Source organism: Ochlerotatus camptorhynchus, unplaced genomic scaffold, assembly GCF_037179485.1.
Source record: "Ochlerotatus camptorhynchus isolate MF236.1 unplaced genomic scaffold, CSIRO-AGI_Acam_v1.1 ptg000060l, whole genome shotgun sequence".
In the NCBI taxonomy this organism is placed as follows: domain Eukaryota; kingdom Metazoa; phylum Arthropoda; class Insecta; order Diptera; family Culicidae; genus Ochlerotatus; species Ochlerotatus camptorhynchus.
Window position 1 is genome coordinate 547,596 of NW_027040550.1, and position 25,961 is coordinate 573,556.

The 25,961-nt window shown below is 39.5% G+C and overlaps 1 protein-coding gene across 4 annotated transcripts in view; it reads right to left on the reverse strand.

Moving 5' to 3' along the window:
• The window catches only part of caz (cabeza), a 35,264-nt gene extending 13,238 nt beyond the window's left edge, over positions 1 to 22,026 (reverse strand). Inside the window, exons 1-4 of one of the 4 annotated variants that reach the window (XM_065239646.1) lie at positions 21,882 to 22,026; positions 21,529 to 21,753; positions 21,239 to 21,374; positions 20,608 to 20,642 (exon numbers count right to left, since the gene is read on the reverse strand). In XM_065239646.1, coding sequence (XP_065095718.1) covers positions 20,608 to 20,642; positions 21,239 to 21,374; positions 21,529 to 21,753; positions 21,882 to 21,891 — 406 coding nt within the window. In that variant the 5' untranslated portion in view covers positions 21,892 to 22,026. Of the gene's footprint in view, positions 1 to 20,607; positions 20,646 to 21,238; positions 21,375 to 21,528; positions 21,754 to 21,881 lie in introns of those variants that run through there. The other 3 variants (XM_065239645.1, XM_065239649.1, XM_065239647.1) reach the window with 3 other exon arrangements.
• Positions 22,027 to 25,961: the final 3,935 nt, after the last annotated feature.

A 25,961-nucleotide genomic window follows, 5' to 3' on the forward strand; every position in this document is an offset into this window, starting at 1 on the left:
TAGATGGAAAATTATTGTCTTGGACAAAGTTGTTCAGGAGGTCAAAGCGTATTGCTTGGTGTACAATAGTTGAGAATTTCCGAAGTGGCGCTAGTAAACACGTGAAATTTTCACATATAAAATATCACGAGATCCTGACCAAATAGAATGTTACTGTCTTCGGCAAAGTTGTACAGGGAGCCAAGGCTGGTGGACAGAAATTCAATTTCTTTTTTCACATCATTGCGCTTGTATAAACGTGCAATTCTCGCATTCGATATATTTCGAGACGTGCTAAACTGTGATCGGCAAAGTTGTCCAGGAGATCAAAACTTTTTCTTTAGTCAACAGTACAGAAATTTCTGTGACAGTCTAGAACAAAAAAAAATCCTAGAATAACTCAGAGAGTGAGGCACTTTTGCTCAGTTGAATGGAGAAATTTATCAAATCGTACACTCCCGATCATAAGTTTAAGAACACGCCCTAAAAACGTCCGTTTCGTTCTTTTAAGAACATTTTAAAGATTTTGAATGGAAATACAAAGAGGCAAATTGCTCAATATCATTTTCAAATTTTGTATACCAAAGGTTCACCCAAAGTTACACTGTTTTTCAAAATTTACTCTGAAGAATCATGATTGATTTTCTCAGAATTGAATTGAAAAAAAAAAAAGAAATTAAAAGTAGTAGTAGAACCCTTATGCTATACCATTCATACCATTCAAATAACCTTAGGAGATCAAAAATTGGACGTTAAATGAGAGAGCTTTGAACAAAACACATTTCTCGCGTCACTTTTCAAATAGACCAATGTAACATATCCACCATTTTGAGAAAATCGAAGTTGAAGTTCGACAGATTATTATTTAAAGTGTTTAGAAACAATACATTTTACAATACTATTTTTAATTGAGTCAGTGAATAATAACGTTGAAAACAGTAGAAACGATAAAATCACAGTTTAGCTTTGAATTTCATGCTACAACATAGAAAAAACCACATAGGACGCTTTGACAAGTCGCGTTGTACATCGGACATGTTACATTGGACGATTTTTCTCTCTGACATAATCAATGAGTGTTACATTGGACGTTTTGATCTACATGATACTAGATTCCCTTTCACAGATTTCATAGTAGAATACCTAACTTTAGATTGGCCCCGCCTTTAGAAAACGAGCACCAATCATGTCAGGCAATCCGAATGACCGAAGTAACAATCATGTACCCATCATTTCAAACTTTACATTGGACAATTTTTGAGCTAAGATTTCCTTAAATAAATGAAAGCAAATTTGGATGGGTGTTTTTGTATCACATGCAATGATAGAAGAGCAATAGCTTGTATCGCTTAACTCGATTTGTTTACATTTGTTACATTGGTCTATTTGAAAAGTGACGCGAGATTTGCATGTTTACCATCAGGAAGAACTTTGCCGCATGTACAACTTTGACGATGACAGTTGCTTCCTAACCTTAAGCTATAGCATATATAAATATCACAGACAAACAGACATTACACATTGAATATTTCTCACTGTAAAACATCGTCACTAAAACATTACCGCCATCTGTTGAATACAGCGTGGTGGGTAGTACGCTGAACAGATGGCGGTAGTGTGTAAACGTCAAACGCAAGGGAATTGACTATGCGCGCCACAGGTGGCGGTACTACCAACTACGATACTTTTAAATAGACCGTTAAATGCTTGACCGATGAACAACTTACGAGTGTTATGTCTGTTTTTTTCTGTGTAAATATTTTACATGCACACTAGCGCCGCATACCAAAAATATTCTGAACCATTTACTGTTCACCAGCAAAAAAGCTTTGATCTCCTAAACAGCTTTGCCAACGACAGTAATTTTCTAGCTGTTCGGGATCTCGAGCTGTAGCATTATGAGGATTGCACGTGTATACTAGCTTAGCGCAGTGAGAAAATTCTGAACTACTGTTCACCAGCCAAAAAACCTTGACCTCCTGAGCAACTTTGCTGAAGACAGTAACTTTCTATTTGGATCTCAAGATCTCGAGACATTTTAAAATTTCTTTTTTTTTTTTCTAGTGCCGCGTAGCGAGAAAATTCTGAAACATTGTGCACCAAAAATAGTAGCGCCACAAAGTGAGAAAACTCTGACTGTCCACCAGCGAAAAAGCCTTGACCTCCTGAACAACTATGCCGAAGACAGTATCTTTCTATCTGGTTTGGAACTCGAGATATTTTATTTAAGAATTTCACGTGTATACTAGCGCCGCGTAGTGAGCAAATTATGAACTATTGAGCACCAAGCAATAGTTTGACTTCCTGAAAAACTTTGTGAAAGACAGTAACTTTCTATCTGGTCAGGATCTCGAGGTGTATCACATGTATAGTAGCGCTACGTAGTAAGACAATTCTGAACTACTGTCCGCCAGCGACAAGCCTATGATCTCCTGAATAACTTTGTCGGAGACAGTAACTTTCTATCTGGTCCGGATCTCGATACCTTCCATGTTGTAATCAATTAAGTCAAATCCCACGTAGTATGGTCACAGTTTACGCGGTTTCCATGTTCCCTATTATCCGCATTCTTTAGGTGAGCGTGTTTACTGTAATCAAAGTTTAGCTTGTTTAGATCAAAACAAGTTTTTTTTTTGGGAATACTCGTTGGTTTCAGATCGATTGGTAACTCTGCAACAAAATGGCTATGGAAAACTCATGTGTGTTGGCCAAAGTACAACAGCGCGAGTAACGGAGGGTTAATAACTCGCTTGGATTAACATTCTCGGTGCGTCTGTTGTTGCTTTTGATAGCAAATACAAACTGTTACAGCACTGTAGGGTAGAGAACTACTTCGGCCTAATCGCCCATTTTGGGCCTATCGAGCAGAAAACTTCAAATAAATCCATGATTTCAGAGTTAACAAGTCTATTATGCGTTTGGTACGATACTTTAGTTAATAAGCTAAGGAGCGAAGTCAATGAGAACGCGTGATATGAAGGTTTGCACCCATTATTCCCAAAAACAAAAGAAACCCTCCGACCGATTCAATTTTTATCTTCATCCGATAGGCCGAAGTGAATTCATTGGCGTTTCAATGCGTTAGGCCGAGTTTGGCGTCAGACTGTTGGACTTTTGACAATATCTCAACGATTGGTTTCTCTTTATAAAATCTTACGGTACGTACGGAATTTAAATAAATTTGGAAGCCATCAGTAATAATAACATTCCGTTTGGTGCTAAACTGCGCTAGATTAAGAAAGACTAAGTGCGGGTTGTGGTTAATAGGCCGGAAATGGGGTAGTTAACCCTATTGGACAACATTCAGAAAATTGATTCCCTTAGCTGTAGCAATTTAAAGAGAACATCGATCATCGCGTTTACGCCCGTATGTATGCTCATTGTCGAAATGTTTGTCTGTAAAAAATATACACATACACATAAGAGATAAGGTGCATTAAAAGTTCTCCAAATAATTCTGGAGTTTAGTACTTTAAATTGTACAAACCAAATAACATTTTGTAGGACACAAATGAGTACTATGAAAATAAATATGATTATTCTTCAAATTATTCTGGAACACATTGATCCCTAAATTTGTTTATCCTATGCACTTCACTATGCCTCATAACATCATTCTAGATGTGTAAAATAACATTTTTGATTCCCCAAATCATCCTGGAGGTCTGATAAAATTCTGCAGACTCAACAAGGCATTCTACGATGACTAGACCAAATAGTAGAACGGGTAAACCTTTGTAAAAACTCCAGGGCTGGTAGTGGGTATGTGATGTAAAAGTACTGACTTTAGTGACTAAAATTACGAAAATAGTGACCAAATAGTGACTTTTAAACAATAATAAAGTAACCATTAGTGACATTTATTGTTCGGATATATATGGTTCCAATCATCCGTTATTCCGGTATTTTTCATGCTTTTTAAAAATAAACCCAATGATTTACACCAAAAAAAGTTTTCATATAGTTTCCATTGGGAACGCACATGATATTTTTTTTCCAATAACAAAATTAATGATTTTTATCTGAAATTCACATAACATTCATATGATTACATGAATTCTATGTGATAAATCACATAAATATTGGACACAAGGTTCACGCAATTTTGTAGTGCGATTCCCAATTATGAGATCACATCAAAGTTATGTGAAATTCTAATGGATATTTTCCATTGGAAATGTGATTTGTTTTTTGAGTGTAAGGATCACATAAATTTGTTATCGAAAAATAAGTATGAATTGTGTACGAGAGTAAGACCCCTCGAAACTACAACCCTGGAATATCACCATCGCTGCTACAGCTGATCTTCAACATAACACGAGTGAATAGGCTACGAGTCGAGATGTGTCTATTGTCCTGCACAATGGTCAATATCAATGGATCCTTAGAAGGAACGAAAACATTTTCCACTCTGCGGCAATCGGGGTGCTAGCCTCGATACCTTTCACATCAATTCAGTTAGACACAGATCTTCCAATCGTGGCGATCAGGATAGAGCATCCATTCCCGATGTCCGTTGTCTCGGTGTATCTTCCGTGTGGAAAAATACCAGATCTTAGAAACCAACTATCAAATATACTCCAGAGCGTCGAGGGTCCCATCCTGGTACTAGGGGAGATGAACGGCCACCATCCCGCTTGGGGCAGCCCAATTGCAAATACCAGAGGCTCCACTCTGATGGAAGTGGCCAGAAAACTGGATCTTGTCGTTCTCAATGATGGAGGCACCACATATACCAGTGGTCAGAGAGCAACATCTATAGATGTATCCCTTGCTAGCGCCAAAATAATCAGCAGACTCCTCTGGAGCACCGAGGAAGATCCCATGGGTAGTGATCATGACCCGGTGGTAATTCGACTTGACGACCAGTCACAAGACATCTCACGTAGACCATGTTGGAGGTATGAGTTGGCTGACTGGTCACTTTTCCAGGAGACTATTAGAGTTAATTTTACCAACTCGACACCGGACAATATCCAGGATGTCATCAGCTCTGTCTACCAAGTGGCAACCACATCAATCCCGCGGACAAGTCCCAACCCGGGAACCAGGTCGTTACCATGGTGGTCTCCTGAGACAAAAGCTGCTGTTAAGGCCAGAAGGAAGGCTTTAAGGGCAGCTAAACGACTGCCCGCGGACCACCCCTTGAAGGAAGCGTTACAAACTGCATACAGAACTAAACGGAACGAGTGTAGACAGACCATACTTACCGCCAAAAGCTTGAGCTGGGAGAATTTCCTCGACGGTATTAACGCTGGACAGACGGCCTCTGACCTATGGGGTAAAGTCAACGCGTTGAGCGGTAAGAGAAAGTATCGTGGAATGGCTATTCGAATAGACGGCCTAATAACCAGAGACCCCGACAAAATTGCACATGCTATGGGGTAGTACTTTGCAACTCTTTCGGCTCTTGAAGGATATGATGACCATTTCCGTCGCACAAAAAAATGCGACAACGCATTCGCTGGATAATTTCCACATCCCGGAGGACGATCTACCACTGGAAATTAACCAACCATTCGGACCAAGAGAGCTTGATTTAGCCTTGTCCAAGGCTCACGGCAAATTAGCTGGCCCGGATGAAGTAGGATACCCTCTATTAAAAAATCTGCCACTGGAAAGCAAACGTACCCTTCTCAGCCTCCTCAACAGCGAGTGGCTAGGAAATACTATTCCGGAAGAATGGAGGCACAGCCTTGTTGTCCCAATTCCTAAGCAGGGAGCTGCGAGTCGCGATCCAAAGGACTTCAGACCAATCTCTTTGACATGCTGTGTCAGCAAGGTGCTGGAGCGGATGGTCAATCGTAGACTCGTGCTCTACTTGAAGAGTAACGCTACATTGACCATCGCCAGCACGCCTTCCGTCCCGGACATGGCACTGGGACCTATTTCGCCACACTTAATCAGGTACTTCGGGACGCGAGGGATGCCGACCAGCACGTGGAGCTAGCAACTTTAGACATCGCCAAGGCATACAATCGGACATGGACGCCTGACATCCTTGTCCAACTTGCGGAATGGGGTCTGTCCATTATCCATTTTCTGAAAAATTTTCTCCAACATCGTACTTTTCAAGTTTGTATGGGCAACCATAGATCCAGATGTTGCCCGGAAGAGACTGGCGTCCCACAAGGCTCTGTGATCGCAGTCACGCTGTTTTTAATACGGAAGAGCGGAGTTTTCAACAATCTTCCCAAGGAAATATACATTTTTGTGTATGCAGACGACATCGTCTAGGTAGTAGTTGGCAGCACCGTGAAGGCTATCCGCAGAAAATTAAAAGCAGCCACGAACGCTGTCTTACGGTGGACTAAATCCGTTGGATTCCACCTTTCGGTAGCAAAATGTGCTTATACTCACATCTGTCCGATGAACCACCATGTACTCCGCTCTCCAATCAGGATTGATGAAAGAATCATGCCCTTCAAGAGGTCTATCCGCATCCTCGGCCTACGACTCGATAGGCATCTAAACTTTGTCGACCACTTTAATGAGGTGAAAAAGAACTGCCAAACGAGGATTGATTTACTCCGAACACTGGCCAAAAGACACTTAATGAACAACCGTGCTATTCATATGCGTGTAGCAAAAGCGGTAGTTGATTCCAGACTGACCTACGGTTTAGAACTGACTTGCCTGGCTGCTGATAGGTTGATCAGGGCTGGTAGCCATCACTGCTGTCAAAAATAGTGATTTTAGTGACCATGTTGAAGAAATAAGTGACTAAATAGTGACTGATAGTTGTAAAAATAGTGACTAAAAAGTGACCCTGAATTGAATTAAAAATAAATTTTATTGAAAACTCTTAGGAATTTCCGAGGAGCACAACTCCTCCTGTGAACTTCAAAGGAAAGTTCCAAGGGCATTCTGAGAATAATTTCATAAAGTGTGTGGGAGAAAACAAATTCGGAGCATAAGTCCTTGGAATTTGTTTGAAAATACTAAAAGAAGGATTACAATTAAATCTGAGAATAACTCCAGGACATCTTCAAAGGAATTCGGAAAATAAATTCAGGAGAGTTTTCCAAACAAAATATGGGAAGAAATCTAAGGAAATTGTCAGTAGAAATGCCATTGAATTCTAAGGAGACTTTCAATGTGAGTAGAATTCTAAGGGAAGGAGTGAGATTCAAAAGGAAATCTGAAATGAATTCAATTAAAATTCTGATAATCTTTCCAAAGGTTGTCTTATTGTGGAGAATTTCAAGGTAATTACGATCAAAATTAAAAGAAAATTTAATTCGGAGGATAGCTTCATCGAAATTTCCGTTGAATATGAAATGTACTATTCTGAAAACTTCCCAAATTTTTCCTATGAAGTTCTCGAATTGTTTCTGAATACCACTGTCGTTCTGTGAAGTTTTCGAAGTTTTTTTAAATTTCTGGAACTTTTGTGCTTCCGCAATTTTCGTGGAATTAGAATGAAATCATTAGTATAGTTTTATGATTTTCAGTTAAGTTCTCATGATTTTTCTGAAGCTCATGAAACTTCCATTAAATTATCGACACTAATTTAAAACTTCTTCAATAGTCTAGACTTTCCGGGTGTTATTAAAATTGCCTAAACGAATTTCTTTAAAGTTCTCTAGGTTGCGCTGAACTTATCAGTATTTTTTAACAACCCGCAACTTTACTCAAATGAATTGATTTGCTTTGAAGTTTGGACAATTTTCCTTAAGTAGTCTAAACATTACATTTTCCCTGAACTATGCTTACCTGAAGTTCTCTAAATTTGTTTGTCCGGCAAATTTTCTGATAAATATTATATATTTAAAATTCCCTGACGTTTTCAGATCAATCATAGTATTCTTGGAAGACCCCATAATTCCACGGTATTACTTGTAAGTCGCTGCTAATTTAGTTAATGGGATTATTCTGAAGCTATTTGATCGTCCTCGGAGTACTCGGAATTTCGCTGAATATCTTGAAACTATCTAAGTTCTAAGTTCTCTGGAATTTCTTGAAGATAATTATCGCTGCTTGCTAAAAGTTCTCGCATTTTTTTTTTAAATGAAAGAAACTTCGTTGATGTTCTCTAATCAACTTAGCTAAACTTTTGAATTTTTTAAAGTTCTTGATATTTCCATGATATAACACCCTTAAAATACTCTCACGTTTTCCGGATGTTCATATAATTTTTATCACGTTCCAGAAGTTCTATCGGAGCTTCGTTGAAGTTTCCGGAACTTCTTTAAGGTTTCTACAATTTTCTTTAAATTATTTTAACTGCCCTTTGATTCTCTGATATATCTTGATGTTCCCGAAGCTTCCCTAAAGCTCTCAATTCTATTGAAGATAAATTTCCCTGAAATTCTTTGGACTTCTGTGAAGTTCCTGAAATATTTATGAAATTTTCATAAATTATCTGATGGGGTTCTAAATTTTTCTAAATTTACGATTATAGATATTTAAACTGCTCTAAAAAGTCTGAACTAAAGTCATGGGAACTGCTCTTAAGATCTGAAATTCCCCAAAGATCTCTAGATTTAGCTTTTCTGAGGCGCTTAGATTTTTTTTTTAATTTGCACAATACCCCTCAAGGTTTCTATATTTCTCAAGTTTGCTTAACACCTGTGATGTGCTCTGATATTCTAGGAACTTCATAAAAGTTTCTGAAAATTTTAGAATGTTTAAAGAACCGATTTGAGTATCTTAAAGTTTCCAGTAAGTTCCCCATAATTTCAGTGTGTTAACTTCCCTTATGTTCCTGCAGTTTGTTTATGGAGCTTTACTGAAATTCTCAGAATTTCCTTTCATTCCTGAGAACTTCTTCAAAGTTCCTACAATTGTTGTGAAGTTAATGCTCTTATATTTCATAAAGTTAATTACGAGCTTGAAATAAATCATTTAATGTTTTCCTTAATTCAGGCACTTTGAAAATTTTCAATATCATGAACTTGTACATGGAATACGAAACTACAAGACATTGAATGTTTTTAGATTTTGGACTTACTCAAATTAAGTACGTTTTTTTAAACTGTGAACAGTGAAAAATTAAGTTCAACATTCATTGGATTTGATTACAAACTTGTTTCTTTAAACTGATTGCCATGTCTTAAAAACGCTTGGGTTAATTACTGTTGATTTTCCAGAAAAGCATATTTTGAACGCATTGTAAAAAAAGCCCTCTTATTACATGCCTTGAATTTATCCGTTAAAGCTCTGAGAAAAACTGGAAAACTCAGGAAATTTTATTTAGAAAAATGAGTAGACAGCCTTGTTTCTAGATAGAGAAAGACGATTGAACGTCACAAAGCAAATAAGGATTAATATTGAAATAAATTCACGCTAAAATAGTTGAAAATAGTGACTGATTACAAGAAAAAGTGACTTTACCATAAAAAAAGAGACTTTTTAGTGACTGGCTTGAAAAAAGTGACCAAGTCACTAAAAAGTGACTCGCTACCAGCCCTGGTTGATTTACAAACTGGCTCCAGTGTATTATCAGGCCATTAGGGTCACACCAGGTCTTCTCCCATCCACCCCCAGGTTGGCAGCCTGCGTGGAGAGTGGAAGGCTGCCTTTTGAAAAGTACATTGTCGCATCTGTTTGCAAGAAAGCGATTGGCTTTGCAGAAAAAAAACTACAGGGACAAGTGACGGAGTGTCCCTCCTCATGGAGGCGAACGATCTCCTGAATAATACCGCTAACCTGGAGCTCCCCCCTGTAGCCAGGGTCCACTGGTGTGGAACCAGAGGTTGGAACTCACCCGGTCTGTCCATCGATCCGGCGATAAAGAACAGTTTCCGGGCGGGAACCAACTACCCTGCGCTAGTGAGAACAGTAGCCGCATTACATCGAACCAAATACAACAATCATCAAGTACGATACACCGACGGATCCCGAAGTGGCGGTAGAGTTGGTATTGGAATTTCCGATCCGGAGCTGTGCACCTTTTACCGACTACCAGACCCATGCAGCGTTTTCACTGCTGAAGCAGCCGCCATTCTCGTAGCTGTCACCCTACACTCGATCAAGCCGATCGTCATATTCTCCGACTCTGCAAGTGTTTTAGCAGCTCTCCAGTCTAAAACAGCTAAAAACCCCTGAATCCAGGATATCCAGCAGTTCGCACCTAAGGAAACAACCTTTGTCTGGGTCCCCGGACACTGTGGGATCAGAGGTAATGAGGAAGCCGACCACCTGGCGGCATCCGGAAGACGGTCCAACTTTTACACCAGAAAGGTTCCGGCCCAGGACATAAAGCGGTGGATCACAATCACTATATGGAACTGCTGGACTAACGAATGGATGCGATCTCGAGACTTATTTATCCGGAAGGTAAAAGGGGATACCAGAAAATGGGAGGATCCACCTGAACACCGACTTCAAGTCATTCTATCTCGGTTGAGAACCGGACATACCAAAGTCTCCCACAACATGGGAGGCGGAGGTGGATTCAGACGGCAGTGCGAGACATGCAATATTCCACTTACAGTGGAGCACTTCTTATGCGAATGCCCCCAGTACCACGGACCCCGTTCCCTTTACGGGATCTCAGGTAGCATCAGGGATACCCTGAGGGATGACCCATCCAGCATCGCTGCACTATTCTGCTTCCTTCAGGAAGCAGGTCTGATTAATCAAATTTAAACACCCAAGCAACGACAACGGACAATGATTCGGACTCAAAACTATACCTCGGCAACAAATACTGACTCGGACACGGATGAACGAAGATATTGAACCAAGCAAAGCACGTACAAGGACACGGAAATGGACGAATGACGGCACTAAAATTAAACACAGCGACTACAAAGGAACAGGACACGGAACTTGACGACTTGACCACGATAATCCAAAAGGACAGTAACATCGGTAGCATTAAAGGTAAATTCCCAACTCTGAAATATTAAAACTCTGTTATCATGGAGACTCCCTTCTGGAGCTCCCACCCATCTCCTAACTCCGTATCCTCGGGGTTCTCCTCTGGAACCTCACCTCCTATTAGCTCTGTAATTAGGGGGACTCCCGTCTGAAGTCCCCACCCACTGCCATCTCCACTGCCGAATATCGAAGGAGGTAAGAACCGACTAACCAACAAATTGAATAAGCAAGTACGATCCAATTCTAACCTCCATTTTCTCACTCTGCAAATCACAAATTTGTTATTTGATCGCGAAATAGAGGCACAGAGAAAAATGTTCAAAGAACCGATTTTAGACAGCAATTGGATATATATGAAGCGATGCATTTAGCAACATAAAGAACTGCAGTCTAGAATTAAATGTACATAGATCTAAGTTAGCCACGAGTATATTAATAAAAGATCCTTCTCTTTTTTGTAGTCGCTATAACGAACTGGTCGTCTTTTTACTTTGCTCCATTCCTCCCTCCCAGGAATAGAATCTTCTGTAACACCTCAAACATAGAAAAAGAGGTATTCCACATCGAACGCTCGACTGTTTCGGTCAAGTATTGCTTGCACTCCGTAATCGGTACTAGTTTTTTTCCCCTATTGAGGTTTTTTTTCAATCCGCTTTCATACTGAGTGGTGTTGTAGTATACAACAGTGCAGTGAGCATCGCGGAATTGTAATTGCCGCTCAATCGTTCGAGAAAGGAAGCAGTCATTTCCGGCCGAGTCCGGCAGATGAGCTGTACATCTCTAACCAACAAGTTTCATCGCATCACGAAACGGCAAACTCAAGGTCATCGAGTTCACCAGCCGGCGAGCCAGCCGGTGCTTTGTTGCAAACACTCGAGGGCAACAATAGAACGATCATCACCATCATTCTCACATCAGGATAGATCATCGTCATCAGCCACACTCCGTGCGCTTGTGTGGAGAGTTAAGTAACAAACGGTTATCTTCCGTTCTCCGCAACCTGATTAATCTCCATACAGTGTTGATTAACTTTTCTGACACTGTTTTTTCCTGAAAAATTTTCATTTTTTTTTTTTCTCTTTTTTTTTCATTTACTGTTTTTTTTTTTTTTTTGCAAGTTGATTAATCTCCCTATAGTGTTGATTAACTTTCCTGACATTATTTTTTTCCATTTTAAAGTTTTTTTTTTTTTTTTTGCTTTGTTGGATTAAGTATTATTTTTACCGTTATATTTTTTGGATAAGTTTATTTTTTTCTTATTTTTTTTTTTTTTTTATTTATTTTTTTTTCTCAACGCATATATATATTATATATATATATATATATATATATATATATATATATATATATATATATATAAATATATATATATATTTCCTTTTTTATGTCGAAATCTGTTGCGGAGGTACTTAAGACCCCGCAATGGATGAAACCAATGATGGCGGGGGTATTCGCTAGCAGATATCTCCGATGATGAGTCTGTTAAATCTCCATCATTCGAAAATCTGCTTCTCACTGAAGAGGAAATGGATACCTCAGGGGATTCTACTTCGGACCCCAAAACGAGCACTGGAGCTTACCCAAAGGTGATGTCTAAACAACAACCTCCTTCACCCCCTGCCCCCCCTTCTCCACCATCGCCCCCTTCGTCCACCTGTTCCCCCTACTCCAACCGTTCCCTTAAAAATTTCTGCGACCCCCCGCCATAAAGCTTACCCAAGCGACTCAAAAGGTCCGTGGGTTGTTTTTTTCCGGCCCAAACAAAAACCTTTGAATATTTCTCGGATTTCGAAGGATCTGACAAAACATTTTTCGGCCGTAACCGATATCTTTAAGGTAACGTCAAACAAACTGCGCGTTACCGTTGATGACCTGAACAGGCAAACCGGATTGTTGCCTGTGAGCTTTTTTCGATCGAATATCGAGTCTACGTCCCCAGTTGTGACGTAGAAATTGAAGGAGTGGTCACCGAATCGAGTCTGACTTGTGAGGATTTCCTGCAAGTCGAATCTTTCGGCATTTCAAAACCGTGCCCTCCCGAAAGTCAAGATACTGGACTGCATTCAACTGCAGTCAGTGTCGCACATAGGCACAAAAAAAAAGTATACCCTCTCAGATTCGTTTCGTGTGACCTTTTCAGGATCGGCATTACCTGACTACGTCACAATTGGGAAGGTTCGACTACCTGTACGCTTGTTTGTACCGAGGGTAATGAATTGCTTGAAATGCAAACAACTAGGTCACACCGCGGACTTTTGTTCCAACAAACCGCGGTGCGATCAATGTGGGGAGGAGCATACGGAGGGTCCTTGTCATGCTACCCCAAAATGCGTTTACTGTAAGGATGCTCCGCATGCTCTGAGTGATTGCCCGAAGTACAAACAGCAGGGAGAAAAACTAAAGCGGTCTTTGCAAGCTCGCTCTAAGCGCTCGTTAGCAGAAATTTTAAAAACGACCGCTTCATCTTCCCAAACCACCCCAAAAAGCAACAACAGATTCCACCTCCTGCCAGATGATGATCAGGGCTCTGACTCAGAGGTGGGTGAGAGTAATCCTTTTGTCTTTAATGGCAACACGAGGAAGCGGTCCAAAATAAACGTCACCCAAAAACCTCGTAAGGCCTCTCGTATGGACTACCAACCTACCTTGACAAATTTAAGAGGTAGCGGAAATGTACCGAAACCCCCACCACCGGGATTTAAATCTTGTAATTTTAACAAGGACTTTCCGCCACTTCCGGGATCATCTAAAACCCCAGATATCCCAGTTTTTCAGCCAGAAAAACAGCTGAATAATCAGCAAGAACATGATGCCATGTTCACGTTTTCTGAAATTGTGGAGAGCATCTTCAATATATTCAACGTCTCTGACTCAACTCGGAACATTATTAATTTAGTGCTTCCATTCGTGAAAACTCTTTTGAAGCAACTAGCTTCTAGGTGGTCCTTCCTTGCATCGATCATATCCTTTGATGGATAATTTTCCGAATGAGGTCGGGGATATGATCTCTGTTCTTCAGTGGAACTGTAGAAGTCTTATACCGAAACTTGACACATTCAAATTTTTAGTTCACAACTCACTTTGTGATGCATTTGCTCTTTGTGAAACATGGCTTTCTTCAGACACCGATCTCCCTTTCCACGATTTTAACATTATTCGCCTTGATCGAGCAGATTCGTATGGAGGGGTGCTTCTCGGGATTCATAAGCTCCATTCCTTTCATAGAATCGATCTGCCTTCCGTGACAGGCATTGAAGTTGTCGCATGTCAGGTAAATATTCGAGGTAAAAGCCTCAGTATTGCCTCAGTATATCTTCCTCCAAGAACTGCGATTTCTCGCCAAGGTCTCTCAGATATCTGCTCAGCTTTATCTGAGCCTCGGTTGATATTAGGAGATTTTAACTCCCACGGTACAGGCTGGGGGGAACTGTACGATGACAACCGCTCAACCCTGATATACGACCTTTGCGATAACTTCAATATGACAATTCTAAACACTGGGGAAGTAACACGAGTGGCCAAACCTCCAGCAAGAGAAAGTAGATTAGACCTCTCCCTCAGTTCGAGCTCACTATCGTTGGATTGCTCGTGGAAAGTAATTCAAGATCCCTACGGTAGTGACCACTTGCCAATCAAAATTTCTATTACCAATGGTTCATCTTCCACTCGCTCGGTTGACATCGCGTACGACCTCACGAAAAACATCGACTGGCAAAAATTTGCGTCCGCGGTTCTCGGTGGTACTGATTCGGTTGAGATACTCCCTCCGCTGGATGAGTACTCCTTTTTATCGCGACTTATCGTTGACTGCGCTCTTCAAGCACAGACGAAACGCGTTCCGGGTGTTTTCGTTCGCAAACGACCTCTCACTCCGTGGTGGGATAAGGATTGCACCGACGCGAACAGCGAGAAGTCCGCCGCGTTTAAACGCTTCCGCAAACACGGTAAGGTCGAGGATTTCGAGCGGTACACCGACCTCGAGAAAACTTTTAAGAGCTTGATTAAAGCCAAAAAACGCGGTTACTGGCGTCGGTTCGTCGATGGTTTGTCGAGAGAGACTTCGATGAGAACACTCTGGAATGTCGGCAGGAGAATGCGCAACGCGTCATCACCGGTCAACGAAGACAAGGAGTACTCAGACAGTTGGATATTCAGCTTCGCGCAGAAAGTTTGCCCGGATTCGGTGTCGGTTCAAACCAACGTTCGTGATAGTCCGTCGGGTAGTAACGAAATAGATTCTCCGTTTTCGATGGTGGAATTCTCACTTGCTCTCCTCTCATGTAACAACTCAGCTCCAGGAATGGATAGAATCAAGTTCAACTTGCTCAAAAATCTCCCAGACGTCGCGAAGAGACGCTTGTTGAACTTATTCAATCAATTTCTGGAGCACAACATTGTTCCGGATGATTGGAGGCAAGTAAGAGTTATCGCCATTCGAAAACCCGGTAAACCCGCGTCGGATTATAACTCGTACCGTCCCATCGCGATGCTGTCCTGTATACGGAAATTGTTGGAGAAAATGATTCTTTTTCGTCTAGACAAATGGGTCGAGTCGAATGGTTTACTTTCAGATACGCAATTTGGATTTCGGAGAGGCAAAGGAACGAGCGACTGTCTTGCGTTGCTTTCAACTGAAATTCAACTGGCCTATGCGCAAAAACAGCAAATGGGTTCAGTTTTCTTGGATATTAAGGGGGCTTTTGATTCTGTTTGTATCGATGTCCTTTCGGATAAACTCCACGATAGTGGGCTTTCACCAATTATGAACAACTATTTGAGCAACTTGTTGTCTGAGAAATATATGAGCTTTTCTCATGGAAACTCGACAACTTCACGAATTAGTTACATGGGTCTCCCCCAGGGCTCATGTTTAAGCCCCCTTCTTTATAATTTTTACGTTAAAGACATTGATGGTTGTCTTGATGAAAATTGCTCGCTAAGGCAGCTTGCAGATGACGGCGTTGTGTCCGTTATAGGGCCAAGTGCACCGGACCTGCAAGGACCATTGCAAGATACCTTAGACAATTTGTCTACTTGGGCTATGAAGCTGGGTATCGAATTCTCTCCGGAGAAAACTGAGTTGGTTGTTTTTTCTAGGAAGCATCATCCTGCACAGTTACAGCTTCAACTAAAGGGTAGAACAATCACTCAAAGTATATCTTTCAAGTATTTAGGTGTCTGGTTCGATTCCAAATGCACATGGGGAAAACATATTGCGTATCTAAAACAAAAATGCCAACAAAGAATCAATTTTCTTCGTACAATTACCGGAACTTGGTGGGGAGCACACCCGGAAGATCTTATCAGGTTGTATCGAACAACCATCTTGTCGGTTCTAGAGTACGGTAGCTTCTGCTTTCAATCCGCGGCGAAAACACATATCTTGAAGCTGCAACGAGTTCAATACCGTTGCCTCCGAATCGCGCTTGGCTGTATGCACTCGACGCATACGATGAGCCTCGAAGTACTCGCGGGTGTTCTCCCACTGACAGATCGTTTCGCTGAGCTGTCTTTCCGGTTCCTCATCCGTTGTGAAGTATTGAATCCTTTGGTAATAGAACAGTTTGAGAAGCTGCTCGACCAAAATCCTCAAACAAGATTCATGAGTTTGTACTATGAGTACATGACGCTGGAGGTTGGTCCTTCTTCATTAATCTCCAATCGTGATTGCTTCCAAACCTTCTATAGTTCCTCTGTAAATTTTGATCTGACCATGATGCAAGAAATCCATGGAATACCAGATCACCATCGGTCGATGGTTGTTCCCTCAATTTTTGCAATCAAGTACCACCATGTAAGTAACGATAAAAGATTTTTCACAGATGGGTCAACCATAAATGCTTCCACTGGATTTGGTGTATTTAATCAATTTCATAGCGCCTCCTATAAACTGCAGAAACCATGCTCCGTATACGTTGCGGAACTCGCAGCTATATTTTACGCAGTAGAGCGAATTGCCTCACTACCTTCTGACCATTATTTCATTTTTACGGATAGTCTTAGCTCATTGGAGGCTATTCGTTCAATGAGGCCGATGAAGCACTCCTCGTATTTCCTGCCTGAAATACGATCTAAACTGAGTGCTTTATCTAACTGCTCCTATACTATCACCTTAGCTTGGGTCCCATCTCATTGCTCAATTCCGGGTAATGAGAAAGCGGACTCATTGGCTAAGGTGGGCGCTATGGAAGGCGATATTTTTGAGCGACAAATCGCCTTCAACGAATTTTTCTCCATTGCTCGCCAGCAAGTCCTCATCAGTTGGCAACAAAAATGGAATGATGGTGAATTGGGAAGATGGTTACATTCTATTCTCCCACAGGTGTCGAACAAACCATGGTTCAAAGGGTTGGACATGAGCCGCGACTTTATACGCGTTATTTCAAGGCTTATGTCCAATCACTGCTCGTTAGACTCGCACTTCTATCGAATTGGGCTCTCAGGCAGCAATTTATGTGCGTGTGGCAGTGGTTATCACGATATCGAGCATGTTGTTTGGTCGTGTACCTTACACCGTGTTGCCAGATCTGAGTTATCCACATCCCTCAGGGCCCGAGGAAAACAACCCGCGATACCCGTTAGAGATGTCTTGGCGAGCCGAGACCTTGACTATTTGAATTTAATTTATGTGTTTTTAAAACGGATAGATTTGAGGATTTAGAAGTTAGTGTCATCTTGTGTTCTCCCAAGTTGTTAGCTACCCATCGGTGTACCCCCATGTTTGTCTTTTTCATCAGAGTGTCGCCTAGTTCGAGATCAAGAGCACATTGCTCTCCAAACCTTGTGTTCACAATCCCTACCCTGCCATCCATTTGTTACAATTTGTTACCCCTAACCTCGAGATAGCCGCGAGTAATCGGCCCCCGCTTTACTAACGTTAGTTTTAAGTAATTTTGTTATCTAAACAATGAATATCGGCTCCGCAAAGCTACAGCAAATGAGCCTGGAAAAATAAACGAATTATTAAAAAAAAAAAAAAAAAAATAGAAAAAGAATCATAAAGGGCCACGCACATTAGATCCGTGCTTTGCGTTGACGTAAATTTGACAGTTAGACAATAGATTTAGCTGTCACTTTGCCGCAACGCGTCCGATCCGGATCTAATGTGCGTGGGCCTTAACTCTGGGACAACTTTTCTAGATCGCAGTTTAAGAAAAAATCTCATTATTATTGGAAGATTGCCGTAAAAGCTCAATGTATGTGTCACCGCTGCATGATGATAATAATGTTGACAGACTGCATATAAAATTCGTGAAAATTAGCTTTAAATCCTACTTTTCATCAAGCCTGCGTAAAATCCTCCCAATATAACATTCGATGTGAAGAAGAAAACGTTTTCACGATCAGACTGACGTGTATCTTTGACTTTTCCAGATAAACTTTCATAAGATATATTCATTTCATTTCACAGCTCCATCAACGCTGCATCGTAAATGTAATGTAAACAGAAGTAAATTGCTCAATTACTCAAAATAAAGATGATTGGTCATCTTCTTATCACTTAGAAAACCATCTAGCACCATTTTGTAGCTTGGTGTGTGTTGAGTAAATCAAGTTCCGTTGCGTTTTCCGTCGAAAATTGTGAGTATCAATATGTTTGCCTAAAAAGGCCAAAATGAACATTTATTGAATATTGGCGTCCTATACAACCATTTCTCCATTATCACCAGCATGATACAATCTTTCCTAAGTAAGTTCACTTAATTTCCACTTTCATCTTAGTGGAAATCGTACATATTTACCATTTTCCGTAAAATGCAGCAGGAAGTAACCTCTTCCTGTGGGTGCAAACTTGTTATGCATAATTTTCCATGAAAACATCTCCGATCCATACCGAAATAATTACAGTTTGCAAACACGTTTTCTTACACGATTCAAGCAAAAGTTTCCACGGGAAATTATTAGTTTTTCTTTATGGACCGATTTGCCCCAAAAAGCGTCTGTTTTACTTGGAAAATATCCTCCTTCCAGTAGTTCTCACTTCGAAATGTAGGTGGCGAAAGCTTGGAAAAGTTTCACTGCAAGACGCCAATGGCGTGAGGAAATTTTCCCAGATGAAATGATCACGGACATAAAACAAAATTGAATGCGTCTTGGACTTAAAATCTCGATCGCGAAAATTTAGAGATTTAGGAATACACTTTAGAGTTTAAAAAAAATCTAAGACCTGCACTTAGATTTTTTGTTTTTGTTTACCGGAATATTAGTATGGAAAAAAATACATTACAATTTAATGGACTGTAAAAGGAACTCAAAGATCTGTGACATGATTTTTTTTTTCTCGATGTTTGGATGGATACGAAAGATTATTAAAATTTCTGGCCTTTGAACAAATCCGGAGAACTTTGAGATTTGGGTGTAATTGATTTTGTAAACAAACACGGCAATCGCCGGTTTCTCGCGAATCAAAGCTCAATCTCGAAAATTAACCACACTAACAGGTAGAGGAATGATTTGTCGTTCGTTAGATTCGTGAGAAATCGGCGTTTGACTTGTTTGTTTACAAAAGCAATTACGCCCAAATCTCAAAGTTCCCCGGAAACGTTGAGAGCTTAAAAATTTTCCTAGATCATTTTTTGACATTATACATTAAACCAACGAGAAAGGTAATTTTTACCTGAAAATTCAGGTAACCTCTTTATAATATGACTTCAATGACATGGTAATGAATTCCACTGGATTCACTGGTACAGTCCACATGTCTTGCTCGTAAAGGTTAAGTGAAATTCACTTCAGTTTTTCGTGATTTCATGGCATGCAAATTTTCTCGCCGTATTTATAATTCAAAAATGGCGATGGAAGAAAGTGCGCATTCATCGTTGTTGAAAGAGATGGAATTCACAGGTCTCTTTATGTTTTCAAGCGTAAGTTTTATATTTTTTATAGATCAACGCTCATTTATAAATTAAAAAATAAAATTGCAGAATATGAGAGAATTTCAATTTTTAATGAATGCAATCATTTAATGACTCAAATTAATCGAAATATATATCTATAGTCTATCGCCAATTCACTTTATCATTACTACAAAATCCAGTAACATCTACCTGTTAATTCCCGCAACTTTTAAGTGATGCCAATTTGAAGATTATCGGAAAATCCGATAAAATTTTCACCTCCACCTTATCTGCGATTTTCACACATTAATCATTCGATCCAACTTGTACTCATGATGATCACGAATGTCTCATCTACAGATGAGTGGTCTGCCTGTACCGACGATACATTCTCGATGCAACGCACAATAATAACCAGATGCAAACTCATTGTGTTTGTACCCCAATCTTAACATTATACGCCTTTCTTACTTCTTACATTTACAACTCTGGATTACAAAAATTAGACAATTGACGGAGCTCTGGAAGTATCCTTTGCAATACACTGTTTTCAAGTTGTTACACCAAGCTTTCATCATTACCAAATACAATTCGATCAAACCAAAAACCTCTATCTTAACTTTACAAAAAAAAAAATAAAAGCTTGATTTCTTTAACGCATGTGACCTTAAAAACTCTTATTACTGACGGCCGAATCGTTCTTGACATGGACCTATTTTGTACACTCAACCAGGGAAACCTTTTTTTCTTCTTCGACTCTGTATTCGTAATCAAGATCCATACGGCGATATTTAAGCATTACAACACTCTTAACTCAAACTCTACACTGTCATTTACACGCAAAATAGGACCTCATTTCGACGAAAGTTATCTTCATTCTTTTTGTTTAAGTGAAAGTACAGCGAAAAAATGTAGTAAATAAAAATATAGATAGTTTATCACCGAACAGTCGATCGGTGTTTACCTTTGTTATTATAACCACCCTTGTTGCCGGCGCCACTGCTATAACACACGAAACCAAACCATTGCGTTACACATTTTGTGATTTTTTTTTTTCAGTAGATTTGTTCATTTGGTCGGAAGATGGACGATTAAACACACATACATTTGGAGGAGAAGTTGCAAATATTTGGTTTAAAAATACTCTGACATGTTAACATGTAGATTGTTACAGTTTTTAACGAACATCTCTAGAATCAACTGATATGTTGTTTCTACCGTTTGGAAAAAAAGAAGGAAAGCTAGGAGGGCGTTGATGATTTTGGGATAGTGATAGGTAGTTCGTTCAGCAGGAAAAGACAATTTTCTGGTAAAACCGACAGTAAAGTAAGCAGAAGTAAACTGACAGGAGGAGGAAGTTAAAGCAAAATCAATTACCTGTCCCTAATAAATGTTTAAAATTGAGTGATATGTAATTGTTTGCCAGTTTACTTCGCACAATTTAACATGCATTCCACGTTGATACCACGAACTTCAGGGATAGAGGATGGGGGACATTTTAAAGAGGAACAGAGATGAGCAACTGTTGTGTGTCTGTATGTGATTGCGTGAACAAGGTCGTCTTTAAAAAATCAGACAAGGAATCGGTTCCTCACCTGTAGCCACCTGATTGGTTACCACCTCGAGATCCACCGTTTCCGTAGCCACCAGCACCGCCGCGGCTTCCACCGCCATAGCCGCCGTCACGGTTTCCACCGCCGTAGCCGCCATCGCGACCACCGGATTTGTATTCTGCAAGGAAACACAACGAGACGGGAAAAAATGCATCACCAATCAAATTAATATCCTTCTCCGATTCGCACAAACAATAACAAACGCGTCAAGGTCGTACAGCAGCAGTAGTAGTAGTAAAACGAAAGTGAGGTTAGAAAAGAGGGGCTCTCACCATTTTGCGCTCCGTAGCCGCCGCTTCCGATTGCTGAGCTCGGTGGCTGACCGCCATAACCGCCAGCCGAAGGAGGAGGAGCACTGTAGCCACCGGCGCCGCCGCCGCCTCCACCACCGCCCATCGGTGGTGGTTGGCTAAAATTGCCCGACGAAAGCGGCGGGGGAGGTACCGAAAATTGCATCGAACCGCCGAAATCTTGCGGACCACCGTAGCCGGAATATTCTGCGCACGAGAAGAGGATGAATCGATAGGATTTTCCTTTTGTGGCATTTTTCAAGATGGAGGACTGCGGTGCAAGCCGCGAGATGCGAATTTTGGCAAAAGGGATTTCAGCGGGAAGTAGTACTTACGGTCAGCCATTATCTACTGGTTCTCGTCACACTTGATAAACTGCACAGAAAAAACGATGGATTAAATCACTTTTAAAACGGATTGCCGGGAATTGGAGAATTTTTCAGGATTGAAAAAAAGTTAACACGCGTCTTCTCGCGGTTAGAGAAAAACGCAGAATGAATTTTATTAAACGCCAAATCAGGATGAACGCTTTCTACCTGGTCATAAGAATAGGTCAACTCTGACAGGTAGACGATAAATGATGTGGTACTAGAATACAGTAGAAGCCAAGTGAGAGTGAACTACACTCAAAAAATTTATCACATATCTAATGGATGAAATCAATGTGATTTTCACATAGCTTTCCTGTGATCACATAGCAGCAAATGCCACCACAAAATCACATGAATATTATGAGGTCCATGAAATTCATATGAAAAATCATATAACATTAATGTGATCGCATAAATGTTATGTGAAATTCAGATGAATTCCATTAATTTTGATTATGGATGAAAATCATATGCCCGCATAAACGCGAACCATCACATGACCTTACCGATAATGGTTATAAATTGTTTATAATCCCTGCTAAACTTCAACTGAAATGGTTATGGAACTTTACATAAACGTTTGTGTGATAAAATTTTAACCTTATGTATTATGATTTTTTGGAAGCGGACCTTACAAATAATGGGTTGTTAAGAACCATTACCATTCCAAATTCTTGTTTTCTCCATACATTTTCGGAAAGAGAACTATATTAGAACGTTTTTATTTATGGTTTGAGAACATTAATGGTTATGGTTATGGTAGTCAGTAAGGTCCATTAATGGTTTTGTATTATCGCTCAACTTTACGTGAAATATATCGTGAATTGGTAATCAGTAATTTACAGGCAACCAATTCGCGATATATTCCACATAAAGTTGATCGATGTTACAAAACCATTCATGGACCTTACTGGTTACCATAACCATTACCATTAATGTTCTCAAACCATAAGTTAAAAGGTTTTAGTATAGTTTTCTTTCCGAAAATGTATGGAGAAAACAAGAATTTTGAATGGTAATGGTTCTTAACAACCCATTATTTGTAAGGTCCACTTCCAAAAAACTATAATACTTAAGGTTAAAACTTTATCATTAAACGTTCATGTAAAGTTCCATAACCATTTCAGTTGAAGTTTAGCAGGGATTATAAACAATTTTAACCATTTTAGGTAAGGTCAATTTATGGTTCGCGCTTATGCGGGTGTGTTTCCAATGGAAGCTACATGAAAACTATTTTCGGTGTATGGTCGCTACACAGAGAAAAAAATCTACCCTAAATTTAAGTTCTTTTTACTTAATTTTGGATAATTTTTAGTATTGCATCCCACTCTCACTTTTGTTTTTGTCAAAAACGGAACGAGAGATTCGATTTTCTCATAACTATCGTTCTGTAAGCTACAAGTGAGTATACGAAATATTCTCAAATTTGAGTCAATTGGGTTCTTTAAGGGCAGTGAAGTAAATGCATATTCGTAATCTGCATTAAAAATGGAACCCAAACCCAAAATGTCATCAATTTTGGTACGCTGGAACTATTTTAAATAAGTACTATTACATTTGCAAAATTCACCTTATTAGCGCCCCTCAGTGTCACTTTGTATGGGAGCGAGCTGTCAGTTTGTCAGTTTAATGTCAAACAGTGAAGTTATTATTTTGCTCTAAATCTTGATTTAAATATCGAGATGGAAGTGCGTGGGTTCGAATAAAATATCGCTGTGCTCAGAAAAAGAAGCTCTTTCAAATGAAATGTAAAAACCGATAATTTTTTCAAAATTAAAGAACCCAATTGAACTTAATTTTGGATAGAAAATACTCATATGTAAGCTATTATTTTTGCCGTATAGTCAAATGTAAACTAATCGGTTTACTGAAAATTAGCTCATTGAACGAAACATGGGATATGAGTGAAAAGAACTTAATTTGGGTAATTTTTCGGTTCCGTGTACATTTATAGTCTGGCGCATAGAATTTCAATCTATAAAAAAGTGGTACTTGACAATCGGGTAGGGATTTCAAGCCAATTTGCTGTCAAATCCGAGCCAGTTTGTGATTGGTCGATTTGACGTATTTGACAGCATCAATCTGGCTGGAAGTGATGCCAGAATCAATGTTTACGTTGTTTGGCGTTGTTAATTGTTTACATTTGCCAAAGGAAAGTTGAAAATTGAGTGCACTGCGTGTTTTAAGCGATGGATATTGTTGTTTTTTTTTTGGTTGTTTTTATTGTTTTGAGCAAAAATGATGTACAAGCTGCTAAACTGCTGTAGAAACTCCGAATAAAATCCAAATTAAAATAGAAAAAATAATTTGGCATTCCTGGCATCATTGGTCAACTCCGTCAAACACCACGCACAACTTTCCGAATGGCATTCTTCAAAAACATTAAGAAAAGTAAGAAGCTCGATTGTCAAGTCCCGTCCCGGAGCGGAACCAATTCAATATTTTGCATTTTTGAAAAGGTACTATCATAGAGGTAACTCTAAGACTAGAAGGTCCCGAAGAAACGTGCTCAACTTTTTGGCTCAGCTCTGGTACTATCTTCGGTCCCAAGCTAACCGATCACCCCTCGAAACATAGGAAAATCCACTAACCCCTCATTTTATTTGTCAAATTTTCATAGCGAATCAAAACAAACCTTGTGTAGTACTAGAATTTTGACTAGAATGGGGTACGTTAATCGTTTGCTTGGGACCAATAGGCTAGTCAAGTAGTGAGCCAATTTAAAATAGTTAGTTTCGAATTGATTGTTGGTACACACAAAAAATTATCGTTAATTAAATTGAAAAAACCATTGGTATAATTAAAAGTTTGCGTTGGTTCTTTTTAGTAGAAAGTCTTTAGCATTCAAAACAAAAGTCAGCCAACTTTCAATTCAAAAGTAACTCGTTTTTTACTTTTAAAAGTATAAACTTTCAAATCGAATTGTAGAACTGTCAATATAAAAACCCATGTTTTTTAAATAGACTCACGAAATGACTTAATTTAAAAGATGGGCATTTTTATCGCAACGATGTATGTTTTCATCTCAAATATGAATTATTTTTAATTTGACTGCTATATGCTTTGAAAAAAAATAACAATAGACATATTTTATTTAATATATTTTCGCTTATTTATATTTAGATATTTTTGATGATGACTGAAAATGCACTGCATTGTGGAATCATGGGAAGCATTTTACGCAAATGATACAGTTGGTGATGGTGATGGTGGGAGTAGCCTTTCTTTCCGGCAAGACTGCTCAAAACACATAAATTAGTAAAATCGGAAACAAGATCGAAAGTATTCGAAAATTTCATCAACCTACCGCCAAATCCCGTAACTGGAATATCCTTCCGATCCTTCCACCCGATAGCGTCAGAAGAGAAACAAGTGCGCCGGCGGATGAAAATGTGGGAAACTTGAAGAAACTGCTGCTGCTCATGTTAGCTGCTGGTTTCGTTTTTTTTTTTCACATGTCCAATTTGGCGGGAAACGGTGGTCCAGTACTGTCAAAAACTTTGCAATGAAGAGGTTTTTGACAGTTTTTCGACTTTTATTCTAAAAAATACACTTTTAAAATTACAAGCTGAAAGTGAAAGAAACACTTTTAAACCAAAAAAATATGTTTTATTTTGAAAATGTTCATAGTTAAAACTACGAAATTTGGGAAACTTTTAATTTGATCATGCATTATTTTTATAGCAACAATTTTTGTTCTTTGTGTGTACTATCAACTTTTATAAACAAAACGATGCTTATTATGTTCTCGCCAATCAAAGGTAAATTATCAGCATCATCGGATAGGGGAAACTTTCCACAACCTAAAAATGGTGTTAGTTTGCGTAGGCAACCCTTGGGTCACGAGAAAACGGTTCAAGTTTTGTTCACAATAGCTGATGTGCTATTTTCTGTTATTGGTCGTGATTTGCTTGATTGGTTCCGCTATTTGACAGCTCAATTGGTTCCCGAGATTCTATCCACCAAACTATGAATAAAGCGAGGGGGGCGACACATCTAAATCTCAAGTTTAGATGCTCAACAAATCTCACACTAGCGAATCAA